Source organism: Rhinatrema bivittatum, chromosome 1, assembly GCF_901001135.1.
Source record: "Rhinatrema bivittatum chromosome 1, aRhiBiv1.1, whole genome shotgun sequence".
Taxonomy (NCBI): Eukaryota; Metazoa; Chordata; class Amphibia; order Gymnophiona; family Rhinatrematidae; genus Rhinatrema; species Rhinatrema bivittatum.
The window spans coordinates 699,683,052-699,697,822 of NC_042615.1; the positions used below are offsets into that span (position 1 = coordinate 699,683,052).

The window sequence follows — 14,771 nt, forward strand, 5'->3', positions numbered from 1 at the left end:
CTCACTTATTCTTACTTCTCTCATTCTCCCAAACGCACGCTCACTTATCTACCTTTTCTACACACACACAAACCATTCTCCCTCCCATGCACACCGATAGCAGCCTCCTCCTTTCCTTCCCCTCCAAACCCTTCAACAATAGCAGCCTCTCACCTCCAAACCCACTGATAGAAACTTCCCCCTCCCCTGCTGGGCTCCATTCTTCTCCATAGCCCCAGTGATTTTTTTCCTCCTTCCAATGCTGCCCTATTTCCTCTTCCGCCAGGTGGGAATAATATTCCTCTTTTTACCACACAGGTCCTTTTTTGCACTGCTGTGGGTGGGGGGGAGGGGGGAGCCCGATGTTCCTCCCCTTTCCTGCCCAAATGGCCATGCTGATTTCTTCTTCTGGGGCCTGTTCGTTTCTGCAGCAGGATCTGGAGTTTTTTGGCGTTGGCCCAGAGAATTCCAGAGTCCCCCAGACAAATCTGGAGAGGTCCCAGGTATGTTCGTAGCTATTAAAAAAAAATCTTATAAATCAGATAAGATCTGACAAACATTGAATTTTAAAGTATATTACCTTGTTCAGTGCCTTCTGCTCGCTTCCTTTTTATACCTAAAGCAACATTTTGTTGCTCTTTTATGGCTTCCACTGAACAGTTTGGCCTTGGCAACTGACTTCCCGGAGTTGGGCCTGGTCTGTTACTAAAATATTTCTTTTTCAATGCCTAAAAAAGAAACAGGGAGATCACTTTGTACACATTCATAAACTAATTTCAAGTGATATGATGTCCATCATTAATCTTGTGTTCATGCAGTTTGCCATTCTTCCACAAAATTTGTATAAAATGGTTGTTGCAGTTTCCAGTAATTTTACTTGTATTGGAAATATTCAAGAACTACACAAAGATGAACAGTTTAATAGGATATTCTCTACAGTTGTAGCTTGTTCTTGTTTCTTAAAATAGAAGAGGAAAGATACCAGACGTTTAGCAAGAATTTTTATTTTTTAAAGGTTTTTTTGGGGTTTTTTTTTTAAGGCACATGCTAAATTTGTTTGCAGTCCCTTCAGAAAGATAATCATACATAGTAATGAGCGTCTACCACCACAGGGCTAATGCTGTACCTTGCACAAATGATTCTGGCCACTCTGTGAATACATCTGCCAGCAAGAGCATGGTCAGTCCACTGGACTTCAGAAAGATTACAAATTGTCCTCGAGCGACTTGGTAGGTTCAGAAGTGTCCACTTGTTTGTACTTGCCTTGCTTGATTACATACTGGAGCACTAAAAGTAGATTAGAAGCACTACCTACTATCAATAGGGGCAACAGGCATGGTATAGAAATATATAAGGTCCTGCCTATCCATGTAGGAATCTTCATTTTCAGTTATTTTATTTTACCCAGAAATGTATCAATGTTTATTACAATAAATGGGAGAAATCAATGACTAAAATGGCTTGTCATTTTCCCAGGTAAATATTATATTTGTTCTTGCTGTAATAAATGCCGACAAATTCTACGGAAAAATAAAATACAAACTGAAAATGAAGGCTCCTATATCTCTGAAAGCAGGAACCCCTGTATTAATACATGATTGATGGGATTTGTGTGTGTAGAGCGTCCTACAAGGCAAGGGCCTTCATTTACCTTTTTTTTTTTTTTCCCCTAGAATTTATCAGGGTTTATTATGACAAGAATAAAAACAAGTGAAAATCAGTGGAAAAATATGACTTGTTTTTTATGGTAAATATCGGAGTCTATTCTGGGGGTAAAAAGCCAGTTCAGTAAAACAATATTAAGCAGATTCCCCCACTCACACACTCACCAGCATCCCCTATCTCCATCCCCTGCCTGGCACGTCCCTTTCTCCTCCTGCACACCCCCATTACAACAGCTTTCCTTTTTACTTGTGGTGGCTCCAGGCTTCTCCTCTCCCTCGGCGGCTCCCGCGCTCTGCAGAACTGCACTTCTGCTTTTGTGCAGACCCAGGGAGCCTGCCGGGAGGTGTTTCTGCTGGACAGGGCCTGCTTCATTGCTGCATTGGCAGTACCAAGCAGCGGGAAACCTTGGCTGCCTGGGGGGAGGAGGAGGAGGCGGGACTTGAAATGCTAAATCAGTGGCACTGGTGGGTGAGCGCCGTCACTGGTGGGGGGGCAGGACGTGAAATGTTGCTGGTGCTTTGCCCCTCACTGGCTTCCAGCAGTTGCTGGAGGCCTTGAGACACTGCATCTGCAATTCTGGAGCGGATCATTAATCAGCCTAAAATTAGGATGAAAATTGGGTTAAGATGAATGTTACCTTTGGAAAAATCCATGAATTTGTGTGTGAAAATCAGTTTAAACTGAAAACGAAGGACCCTAGTGATGCTTCACTGCCTCCACCCTTGCTTTTCTGTGTTGAAATTGTTGCGAGATGTGAGGCCATCAAAGTATAGCAGGGATTGACTATTGAATAGTTAATGCAAGGGAAAGGTGTGCATTTACAGTTGGGAAATTGGGTTTTCTTATAACACAGGAAGTTGTTTCTTAGCTATTGATATTCTGATATTCAAGGAAGAATAAAGATGGGCTACACCTTTCAAAAATGCAAAGAGTATCTTTGCTCTTAGTTAGATGTAGGCTATCACTAAAGTAAAGCCCGGGTGGAACGCGGCAGGAGAGCTGGAGTCAGTGGCACCGGGCATGCTCTCTTCTTCCCAATCCCTGTGGCCCGGAAGAGGAAGTAGAGTGAATTGCAATGAGCAGTGCATCACAGATGTGAGTGTGGTCTGTCAGGTGTGGCACGATGGGGAAAAGGTTGAGAACCACTGTTGGATGATAATAAAAAATATACCTTTCCTATATTTTTACAAAATATCACTTTTCAATTAAACATGAACGCTGTAATAAAAAACTCGATCATCATTTAAAAAAAAAAAAAAAAAAAAGCATCGTTTCAGATCATTTCATCACAAATGAATCCCTGGTAGGAATAAAAAAATATTGGATGGATACTGAAATGTCTAACAACTGCTTTGCAGTTTGCTGTCTACTGCACATAGGCAAATAGTTTCCTTTCAAAGTTGTTGATTGACTGCATTATGAGGCCAGAATAATAAAAGCAGTGCTGGAAATCAGAGCACATTATTTAACTACCATGCCAAAAATTGGCCTTACCTCTGATTAAGGAAGCCAGGAGACCCCAAACTTTTCAAGAAAAGGGCCACATAGGCCATTTTAAATCACTGCGAGGACCAGGGAGATCCTCCTCAGATTTTACTGAGCCGGGGGGGAATAGGGGAGAGCCCTTTCACAAGAAGTTTGCTGAGGAGGATTTGGAGGCGTGGGGTGGAGGAAAGGACCATAATTGGCTCTTTCAGTGATTTCAAATGCTGGGGAAGAGGGGAGAGAGGGTCAGGGATCCCAGGGGTTGTGGCAGATAGAGCAGCAGTAGTAATATATCTAGCTTTCCGAAAAATCACTAGTTAACGTAACCAATATTGACACAAAACTAAATCCCAATGGTTGAAGTTATATTGTGGGAATTAAAATGTTCTTTTTATTATCATGTGATTAAAACTACTGTCTCATTTTAATAGTTTGTGATAATATTTATGGAAAAAATCTTTTTATATAGAAAGATAAGACCTCAGCACTGGCATAGAATCTGATATTTAACAGAAACTAATTGACCAGTCGGTACAATCACTGGTCTATTATCTTCCTTTTCTTTTTTTCTTTTTTGTAAATACAGTCTCTCAATTTTCCATTAAAGTGCTGGAACTTGTGTTGAGGCTATATATTAAACAATAAGCAACTTCAAAATGTTGGACTTGAGCTTCAAACTGTAATAGTTTTGAGCTGTGCCACCCGACTAAGCATTTGCAAAGTGAGCAAAATTGCTTTCAATTTTCCTTTACTCCTGCATGGAGAGTTACTATCCCGACATAAATACACTTATCTTAACAACTTGTTCAATTTCTTATGAACTAGTTGTGTACTGTTGAGCCCAAGCGTGTTTCTTCGCCTACACAACCACTATGTTTTTTTCTTTTAGAAACACCTATTGAGACGGCAAGTCCACTGCAAAAAAAGCCCGCCCTGATGCAGGTTACGAAACGTTGACAACGTCGGCAGTTTGAACAAGTTGTTAAGAAAAGGAAGATAATAGACCAGTGATAATAAAAAGAACATTTTAATTCCCACAATATAACTTCAACCATTGGGATTTAGTTTTGTGTCAATATTGGTTACGTTAACTAGTGATTTTTCGGTCTAATTATTAACTAGTTACTCCCTTATTTTCTTACTGATATATCTAGCTTTCTCCAAAGTTGCCAATGTTGCTTCCCCCCTTCTTCAATATTTGCCCACTTAGGGAAGTAAGGAGCAGGGAGAGTGGAGAGTGAAGGGTGGAGGGATGGCGGGATGTGGTGTTTATGGTGCACGCTCTCCCTGCCTCCCCCATGCATTCTTGCTGCCTCTCTACTTCCTTCCCCTTTCATATGCGTTTTCTTCTCTTCTCACTCCCCTCTCTGATAACACACCAAATTTGTGGTATGAGCAAAACAACCTTTCTGGAGACCTTAATGCCGGGTGAGACACTTGGGACTTGGTATCTGGGTATTAACAGTGAGGATTTCTGCACTCTCCCCCTCCAAAGATTGCATACTTAGGAGATGACGTCCATGTCTGTCCCCCACAGCGCCAAAAAAAAAAAAAAAAAAAAAAGAGATGGTGGCATGGTCAGGAGCTTCAAGAACCAGCATCCTTACCTGTGAGTCCCTCAATCCTGGAGGCTCATATCCGTCATGAGTAGTAGCCAGTGCAGTCTTCAAAGGGGATCGCCGATTGTTAGATGATCTGCTTGCAACCACCACTCAGTTGGATGCTGATCTCCACTGGTAACTGAAGCTATAATGAGTAATCTTGAGACTGTGGATTCCAACGTGCAAGCAATGTACGCTGAAGAGAACAGATACGAGTCCTTGCCCATGGAATCACCTCTAAGGTGGCTGCCTGCAACCTGCACACCTGTTGAAAAGACCACACCACCGGGCGTATTGTTTCGGTCAGTCACAACTGTGCCATCAGTGTCTGAATGCGGACTTCTGGCAGGAACACCCTGTCTTGCTTTGTATCGAAAACGAACACAGATACTCCAGTGACGGAGATGGCTGCAGATTGCTCTTGGCCAAGTTCACCACCCAACCTGGTTTCTGAAGCAAGGTGATCACCTTGTGCGAGGTCTGAAGACTCTCTTTCATGGCTCTTTGCCCAAATTAGCCAACTGTCTAAGTACAGGTGGACCAGAATGCCATCCTCTCTCAACACTGCCACTACCACCATCATGACCTTAGAGAAGATTCTGGGTGCGGTAGCCAAACCAAAGGTATTGCTCAAAAACTGATAATGTCGCCCCAAAACAGCGAAAAACAGAAAACTGTTGATGCTCCAGCCGGATGGGAATATGCAGACATGCCTCTGATAATCCAGAGACTTAATAAATTCCCCCCTACTGTACTGCCATTATCAGCGAGCATCCACTGTCTCAAGGCCTGCTTAAGGATAGCCTCAATTCTCCTATCCTGCTTCTCCTTCAAGCTGCTCCCCCTTCCACAGGGATAGTCATCCACCTGGTGACAGCACACACCAGCACACATCGATTTTCAGAAAGTGCAACTGCTCTCTCTCTCTGCTGGATCCAGGCTTGTTCCCCTTTGAAATTAGCTTCTGGGGCTCCCCATTCAAGATCAATCAATTCTTGAAGATCATGCATAATGATCTACACAAAAAAATCTAAATGGGATTCTTTTTTGGCGCAGACATGGAATCAACATGTCTGGAAGATCAGAGCCGGAAACTCATCTCTTTGAACATGTCTGGAAGATCAGAGCCGGAAACTCATCTCTTTGAAAGAAACGCAACATTGTTCTATACAGCTCCAAACCCGGAGGAATTTCCCATCCTCCAGGGAATAAAGGTCACCTTCATCATCCGTGCCATAAGGGTCCCTATCAGCGTGGCCCACAGCAGGTGTAGACGTAATCTGACACTTACCCATGGCATCAGGTGTGCAGGGATCCACAGTTTGCAATCTTGACCTCTTAGGCCTACCATGCAGTGATTGAGCAAAGCCTGCGAGCAGGGCCTTGCCAAAAGGTTGCTCAATCAGCCAAGCTATTTTGCGGTAGACTTGCACATAGAAAATTGTACAAACACCACCACGGTCCACACCAAAACCAGGGGGCATCAGTCAATTCCCCCGCTGATGAAACAGTTAGGGGAGCCCCAAAACAAAGCAAAACTTCTGACAGGTCCCCCTCTGGTCCCATTCTCGCATCATGCTGGGAAGGGCAGACTCAGTAAAAGCAGCCAAATATAACTCTCCCTGAACCTCCAAGCAGCTCTGACACAAGTTAGGGAGGATGCCAAGCTGAAATGCCTTATTATGGCAAACAACACAAGGGTAAACATTCGTTAGTAGCATGCTTCCCAAAGCATCTGACAATTGCGCACCCAGCTGCACAACCGCACAAGCAAGTGTAGATAGGGTGCCCAAAAACAAGGTTTGTCCAATATATGCACACTACGGATGCCCAAAATATAGGGGCCCAATATGCGGTCCAGCTAGGTGCCCACCTAGTTGGACCGCCCACCTAAGCGCCCAAGTGCAAACAGTCAGACACTGTTTTATGGCAGACTTGTGCGCAGAAAAGCACACAAATGTCACAGAGGCCTACCACATGGCGTCTAAGCAAAGCCTGAGAGCGAGGCCTAGCCAAAAGACTACTCAACCTGCAAAGCTGCCAAAATTCCCCAAGCTCCCTCGGAGGCGGGAATGAACATCGGATCAGCACACAGAGGCTCAGAGACCAGAAGGGGAATGGAAACCCTCACTCCTTTTATTTATTTATATTTTCACTTTTTACCTGAGCTCGGCCCTTCCCAGCCGAGTATAGAGTCGGTTTCCGGCTGCGGGGGGGAGAGGCTAATTCCTTCACCGCCACGCTCGGCTTCTTGCACTCACTAACCTCTCAGTTGATTCCCTCTTGGCAGCTAAGTCCATGCCGAAAAACCAGCTATCAAACCGAGGCACTCGACTGAGGGAGGGATCCGCTGTTTTCAGGGATTGATTATTGCAATTCAACTTTGCTGGGTTTGCCTAATTCAATGTTACATCCTCTTCAGGTCTTGCAGAATACCACAGCATGTATTTTAACAAATACACGGAAAAGGGACCATATCACCCCAGTTTTAAAGGAGTTGCATTGGCTGCCTATTCAGCAACGAATACAATATAAAAGACACTGTGTATTATTCACAAGGCTTTATATGGAGAAATGACTGAATGGTCAAATTCAACCATTAGATTGCATGTCCCGCAAAGCGCATTAAGATCCACAAATAAAGCATTGTTAATACCACCTGATATAAGATCAGCCCATTTACGCGAGGTAAGGGATCATTCCTTGTCAATTGCAGGTCCCAGACTTTGGAATCAATTGCCAACAGATCTAAGACTTCAGCAGGAGTTAAAGTTGTTCAGAAAGGAGTTAAAAACATGGTTGTTTCACAAGGCGTTTGAGAGTGAAGGTACATAAAGGAGTTTGATTGTCCATAATTTTAGCAGAATATATTAGTTTTGAATTTTACAAGTAGTTTTAAGATTTTATAATTGTCTTATTTAATTGTAGTATTTTAATGTTTTTGTGAAATCAACTTTAATATTTTGTAATCATTTTATACTATGTATGTTGTGTGAACCATGGCGATGGAAATCCTGTGCAACGGTATACAAAAATCGTATAAATAAATAAAATAAATATCACCTCAGGAAAACTCTGCTGAAAGAGAGACCATACGATATTACCACATGAGAGCAGGGCAAATTAATTTCCTTTTCTCCTTTTATTATTTTCCTTTTTTTTTTTTTTTAAAAGCAATCCCCAGTAGGGAGATGCACGTCCACTATTTGCTGGAGATGGAGAATACTGGCGAGCTGATGTCAGTGCAGGGGGGGGGGGGGGGTATATATACCGTGACGTCAGCTTTGCTCCATCTACTGGTAAAGGCGCATATCCCACTGGTGTGGATTATTAACCTGTCTGAATGCTAAGAAATGTCATATTTGTAAATAGGCAAAAAAAATTATATAAATCACATTTCTATTTTAATTCTTGAAAAGAACAAACCAGCTTTACCTGCTCTGTTAGCAGCTGTGAAACAGATGTGAGGCCTTGGTTTTTCCACTAGCTAAAAGTACAATAAGAGCCTGGGGGAAATTCTAAATTGCCACAGACTGGGATAAACGGCGATATAGCAGCATTTGGTTTTAACATCTTACCTAGAAACTTCCAAGCTTGCCTCAATACCTGTGTACAACTCCTCTTGGCCCTAGCATTCCCTGAAAAGGTGTTAAGGGTGAGGGAGGAGGGACCAAAACACACACATACAGGGGCAAGTGCATAAGCCCCTCTCCCATCCTTTGAAAAGTAAGAGAAAATAAAACAGCTCTCCAACCATTACCCGACAGACAGTTATATATTTGGTTTACACTGGTATGCACAAAGAAAACTGTGTAAGAGTTCCTTGCTATAACAAACTGCTCTGAACATTATTCCTGTGCTGCTGAGCTATGATTATAGAAACTTCAAAGTAGATATTCACAAGTTATCCATCTAAATGGGTTATGTGGCATAGTGATACTCTTATCTGACTAATAAAGGTAACAGGGATGTTGTAGGGGAAATGTTTGGGGTGGCCAGGGGCAGCTAACATGTGATCCTCACATTTAAAATACATGGAACAGGGGTGGGAGAGGGCGGAGTAGATGCCATTGGTCTCACGGCCCTGATACTTTTTAAAACCTAAAATTGGACCTGTCTGAGGAGGAAACAATAAGTTTGGCCCTGCAGGGCCTTTGAAGTTTGGATGGGGATAGATTTGGGCCTGCCAACTTGCAACCTCTGGTTTGGTTTTTTTTATGGAACCTACCTTAACCTGCTACGTTCTTTGAATATCGCCAGTTAAGTGTAAAGTTATCTGGCTAATTATAGCTGAATAACTTTATACATAACTGGCGATATTCAAAAGAATATCTGGTTATGTTTAAAGTTATCCAGCTCTGGTTAGTTAAATAACTTAATTGGTGATATTCAGGAGACATTTATCCCACTGAATATCCAGGATACGTTATCTGGCTAACTTTAGCTGGATAATTTGTCTTCTAAACATCCTACTGAATATGGACCCTCTTTCATTTAACTTTATTCCAAGACCTCTTTAGCATAGGTCTTTAATGAATATATTAGCTTTCACTGACATTCCCAAGAGAATAAATCCACCAGCATTCATAATGTATTTTCTCTTTCCTCTAATGTATGCACTTCATTGGCAGTTTAGCAATACTTGCAGGTCTCTGAAGTGCTTTTTCACAGAATGTAATCCCTTGATCAGCTTTTGGAAATGATTGTGCCAAGCTGACTAAATGAATTGTGTAAGAATTATAAAGAACAAACTTTAAAATATCTTCTTTTGAACCAACCTGCTCTTTAATGAATAAGGGGAAAACATACTATTTGTGAGAAAGCTGTTGGTAGTACTATCTACATATGAACATTTCCATATGTCCTTTGACAAGGTGGCTGTAGAGTTGTCAACTGTCTCCGGATTTTCAGGACAGGTTGATCCGGTCCTGGTTTTACCCCATCGCATGCTGGGACTTATTCTGATTTACCTATTGCATTCCCTCAGAAAATCAAGACTGTAAAAACCTGCATGCAGGGGAGTAACACCAAGACCGCATCAACCTGTCCTGAAAATCTGGAGCCGGCTGGCAACCCTGGGTGGATGAGAGTGCTGTTGGCAGGACCAGTGAAAAGTGGCAGACCCTTGCATATTCACATTGTGCCTGGACAAGATCAATTGGGGGTTCCAAAAATGGTGCAGCAAACTGTTCTAAATCATGAGGAACTCTCACTGCATATGAAGTCGCCCCATTTTGAGGGTTTTCGTTAACTTGCTGCTACAGATTCCACCTGCCATGGAGTATTGTTATAGTCTAGGAAGAGGAGATGTACTCCCTCAATGCTTGGGAAAATGTGATGCATATAACTAAAGCCTGGATGAAAATACTGGAATTCTACAGTGAACAAAATGGCTGTCGAACAGAAACAGAATAAAGCTCAATAAATTTGCTCTAATTTTCCACTTGATCAATGCTAAGGAGATAAGACTCAATACTATAGGTCAGTGCTCTAACCACTATACTGTATCTTCAAGAGGATAGGAAGCCATTTGGGCTCAGTTCAACCAAATCTGGGACTGAGGACACCTTCAGTTAGAAAGTTAGCAACTGGAGTGAATAAAAATAATCATATCCTAAAGTTTAAAGAACTATGATTCTGAGGCCTGGAGTATCTAAAAAAAACTGGTTAAATCCTTTATGTAATCTTAAGATTTGACCCTGCTCTGAACAGTGCAATATATCAGCATCTCTAAAATATGCATAACCCTCATTATTCCTTTTCAAATCTATAGTTATTTTCGAGACATCATCCTTTGGAACTGGGTGGAGGAAACACGTTGAGTATTAATCCTGGGGATATTCTGCGCTACTGTGTAGCACAGAATTTGTGCAGAATTCCCCTCCCTTCTGCGCAGAATTTCCATTTTCTGTGCAGAATTTGGATCAGGCCTGGCATGCTGTGAGCAGGGTCCATCCTGCTCGCAGTGAAGATTGTGTAGGCTCCGGTGTGCTGAAGGCGGAGCCCATCCTACTCACAGTGAAGATGAAACGGGCCCCAGTGAGAATGAGCCATTGCATAGAAGAGTAAGTGTGTCTAAGTAACACTGTGAACCTGTGTTAGGGGGAGTCAGAGAGAGCACGTGTAAGGGTGTGTGTGTGTGTGTGTGTGTGTGTGTGTGTGTGTGTGTTAGAGAGAGGGAGCCTATGTGAGGAGATTGGGAAGGAGTGTGTGTGAGAGAGATTGGGAACTGGTGTGTATGAAAAAGGGATTGGGTGTATGTGAGGGAGGGAGTGAGGGAGCGTGCGTGTGTGTGTGTGAGAGAGAGAGAAAAAGAGAGCCTATGTGAAGGGGTGGGTGTGAGAGACGGAACATGTGTGAAAGGGGGGGTAAGAGAGAAAAAGCCAGTGTGCAGCAGTATGTGAGAAAGAGAGACACAGGTAGCCAGTGTGAGGGTGTATGCATGAGAGAGAAAGGGAGCCTATGAAGATGTGTGTGCAAGACAGAGGGAGCCTGTGTGAGGTGTCTGTGTGTGCGAGTGAGAGAGGGAGCCTGTATGAAGGGATGTATGTGTGTCAGAAAGAGAACGAGCCTGTATGAGGGGATGTGTGTGTGTTAGAGAGGGAGCCTGAATGAGGGTGTGTGTGTGTGCTCTAGAGAAAGAGAGCCTGTGTGTGTGTAAGAGAGAGGGACAAAGGGAGCCTGTGTGAGGGGCAGTACTGAGAGGGGGGTTAAATTCTGGGTGTGGAGATAGAGTGGAAGGGGTTGAGCCTAGAGGGGGAGGGGAGAGATAGTGGCAGGTGGAGGAGCTGGGGCCTGAGAGAGCAAAGTGAAATGAGACTGGCCAGGGAAATAGGAAGACAGGGTGGAAGGGACATCTTACAATGCACCTCTAGGGAAATTCTGGTCAAAATATTTAAAACTCTGCATCTTTAAGTAATAACTTTTTTCTGTATTACATTTTAAATTAGACTATCAAGTATACTGTGTAATTTTGACCAAAATAAAGTACACAGAATTTAGCAAAATTTTAAGTTTTTGTACACAGAATTTTAAAATGTGTGCAGAATTTTAATTTTTTTTTGTGCAGACTTACCCCAGTCGAGATATCTACTTTAACTATAGACATGAAGTCACATCACATAACCTAATTTCATTGACTTCAAAGGCACTTAGATACATTCATTCCATAGGAATCAATGAAGAAAAAAGGATAACTTTAGAAGAAAAATATAAATCTCTCATTTATGGTAGAAACAATTAACATTCTGTAGGAATATGGAGAATGTTCTACAGGAGATAGAAAAGGCTCTTGTGTATGTATAAAAAATCCAAAGAAAATAGTAGCAGCTGCAAAGGTTAAAAGGGTACAACAGGCAAGGACATTGTTTAAAAATACAATCTTAAAAGCGCAGTCCAGATATATTCCATGCATTAAGAAAGGTGGTAGGAAGGCAAAATGATTACTGGCATGGTTAAAAGGGGAGGTGAAAGAGGCTATTTTAGCCAAAAGATCTCCATTCAAAAATTGGAAGAAGGATCCATCTGAAGAAAATAGGAAAAATCATAAGCATTGGCAAATTAAATGTAAGTCACTGATAAGACAGGCTAAGAGAGAATTTGAAAAGAAGTTGTCCATAGAGGCAAAAACTCACAATAAAAATTTTTTAAAATATATCCGAAGCAGAAAGCCTGTGAGGGAGTCAGTTGGACCGTTGGATGATCAAGGGTTTAAAGGGGCACTTAGAGAAGATAAGGCCATTGCAGAAAGATTAAACAATTTCTTTGCTTCGGTGTTTACTGAAGAGGATGTTGGAGAGATACCTGTTCCGGAGAAGGTTTTCATGGGTGATGATTCAGATCAACTGAATCATCACCCATGAAAACCTATCAGGCCTATCACATCTTCCACGGTGAACCTGGAAGATGTGATAGGCCTGACTGACAAACTGAAGAGTAGTAAATCACCTGGACCGGATGATATACATCCCAGGGTTCTGAAAGAACTAAAATATGAAATTTCAGACCTATTTCAATTAATTTGTAACCTATCATTAAAATCATCCATTGTACCTGAAGATTAGATGACCACCAACGTAACCCCATTATTTAAAAAGGGATCCAGGGTTGATCCACGAAACTATAGACCAGTGAGCCTGATTTCAGTGCTGGGAAAAATAGTGGAAACTGTTACAAAGAATAAAATTACAAAACATTTAGATAGACATGGTTTGATGGGACACAGCCAACATGGATTTTCCCAAGGGAAGTCTTGCTCACAAATCTCCTACATTTTTTTTGAAGGGGTGAATAAACATGTGGACAAAGGTGAACTGGTAGATGTGGTGTATTTGGATTTTCAGAAGGCGTTCGACAGTGTCCTGCATGAAAGGCTTCCAAGAAAACTAAGTAGTCATGAAATAGGAGGTGATGTCCTTTTGTAGATTGCAAGCTAGTTAAAAGACAGGAAACAGAGAGTAGGATTAAATGGTCAGTTTTCACAGTGGAAAAAGGTAAACAGTAGAGTGCCTCAGGGATCTATACTTGGACTGGTGATTTTTAATATATTTATAAATGATCTGGAAAAGGGAACGATGAGTGAGGTGATGAAATTTGTGAATGACACTAAATTATGCAGAGTAGTTAAATCTCAAACAGATTGTGATGAATTGCAAGAAGACCTTGCGAGACAAGTGCAAATTGATGCATATAGGAAAAAATAACTTTTGCTGTAATTACACAATGTTAGGTTCTGTCTTAGGAGTTACCACCCAGGAAAGAGATCTAGGCATCATAGTGGATAATACATTGAAATCGTCGGCTCAGTGTGCTGTAGCGATTAACAAAGCAAACAGAATGTTAGGAATTATTAGGAAGGGAATGGCAAATAAAACGGAGGATGTCATAATGCCTCTGTATCACTCCATGAATACTGTGTGCAGTTCTGGTTACTGCATCTCAAAAAGGATATAGCTGTACTGGAGAAAGTGCAGAGAAGGGCAACCAAAATGACAAGGGGCATGGAACGCTTGCCCTGTGAGGAAAGGCTATTCAGTTTGAAGAAGAGATGACTGATATGATAGAAGTCTAGAAAATCATGGAAAGACTTGAACAATATAATGTAAATCAGTTATTTATGCTCTCAGATAATAGAAGGACCAGGGGTCACTCCATGAAGTTAGCAAGTAGCTCATTTAAAACAAATCAAAGAAAATTCTTTTTCACTCAGCGCATAGTTAAGCTCTGGAATTTATGGCCAGAGGATGTGGTTACAGCAGTGAGTGTAACTGGGTTTAAAAAAGGTTTGGATAAGTTCCTAGAGAAAAAATCCATAAACTGCTATTACGGTAATCAATAAGCAATAGTAGCTAGTGATTTATCTAATGTTTGGGTACTTGCCAGGTACTTGTGACTTGCATTGGCCACTGTTGGAAACAGGATACTGGGCTTCATGGACCCTTGATCCAGTATAGCATATCTTAAGTTCTTATGGGAATTATATACAGTTGATCTGTCATAATTATTTTATTTATTTGCTTCTATATATCGACATTCATTAGGATATATCACATCGGTTTACATGTTAACGCGGAGAATAGTAAGACTAATGTGTCTTATTATTATTACATTGTAACAGTAGTAACTCAACAATTAATATAATATAATTACATTTTAACAGTGGGCAACATTGTAATGGAAGTAACACAACAACTAAAATAATTACGTTTTAACAGTAGGTAATTCAAGCATTGATACATAGTATAAATAAGTACATTATGTACAGATAAATACATTTATCCATACATAAATGTATTGAAAGCCTATAATTAGATGTAAATGTATTCTAATGCTTATGTTTTTCAGACACTGCCATATTCCTAATAAGGGGGTATTGTCAGGACACCCCGTCTCTAGGACACTGTCCACCACCACATCATAGTAACATAATATAACATGTACAAGTATATGTGAAGTGTGAGCATTCTTTCAAATGAATGTAGAGAAGAATGTGGTGTGCAAAAGATTCCCATATATGTGAGAGAAGTAGTCGAATTGTAAATG

At 41.5% G+C, this 14,771-nt stretch overlaps 1 protein-coding gene across 1 annotated transcript in view; it reads right to left on the reverse strand.

Moving 5' to 3' along the window:
* CDK7 (cyclin dependent kinase 7) overlaps nt 1–14,771 on the reverse strand; it is a 268,354-nt gene that overhangs the window by 10,773 nt on the left and 242,810 nt on the right. The window contains exon 11 of the mRNA XM_029575717.1: nt 560–707. Coding sequence (XP_029431577.1) covers nt 560–707 — 148 coding nt within the window. The remainder of the gene's footprint in view (nt 1–559; nt 708–14,771) is intronic.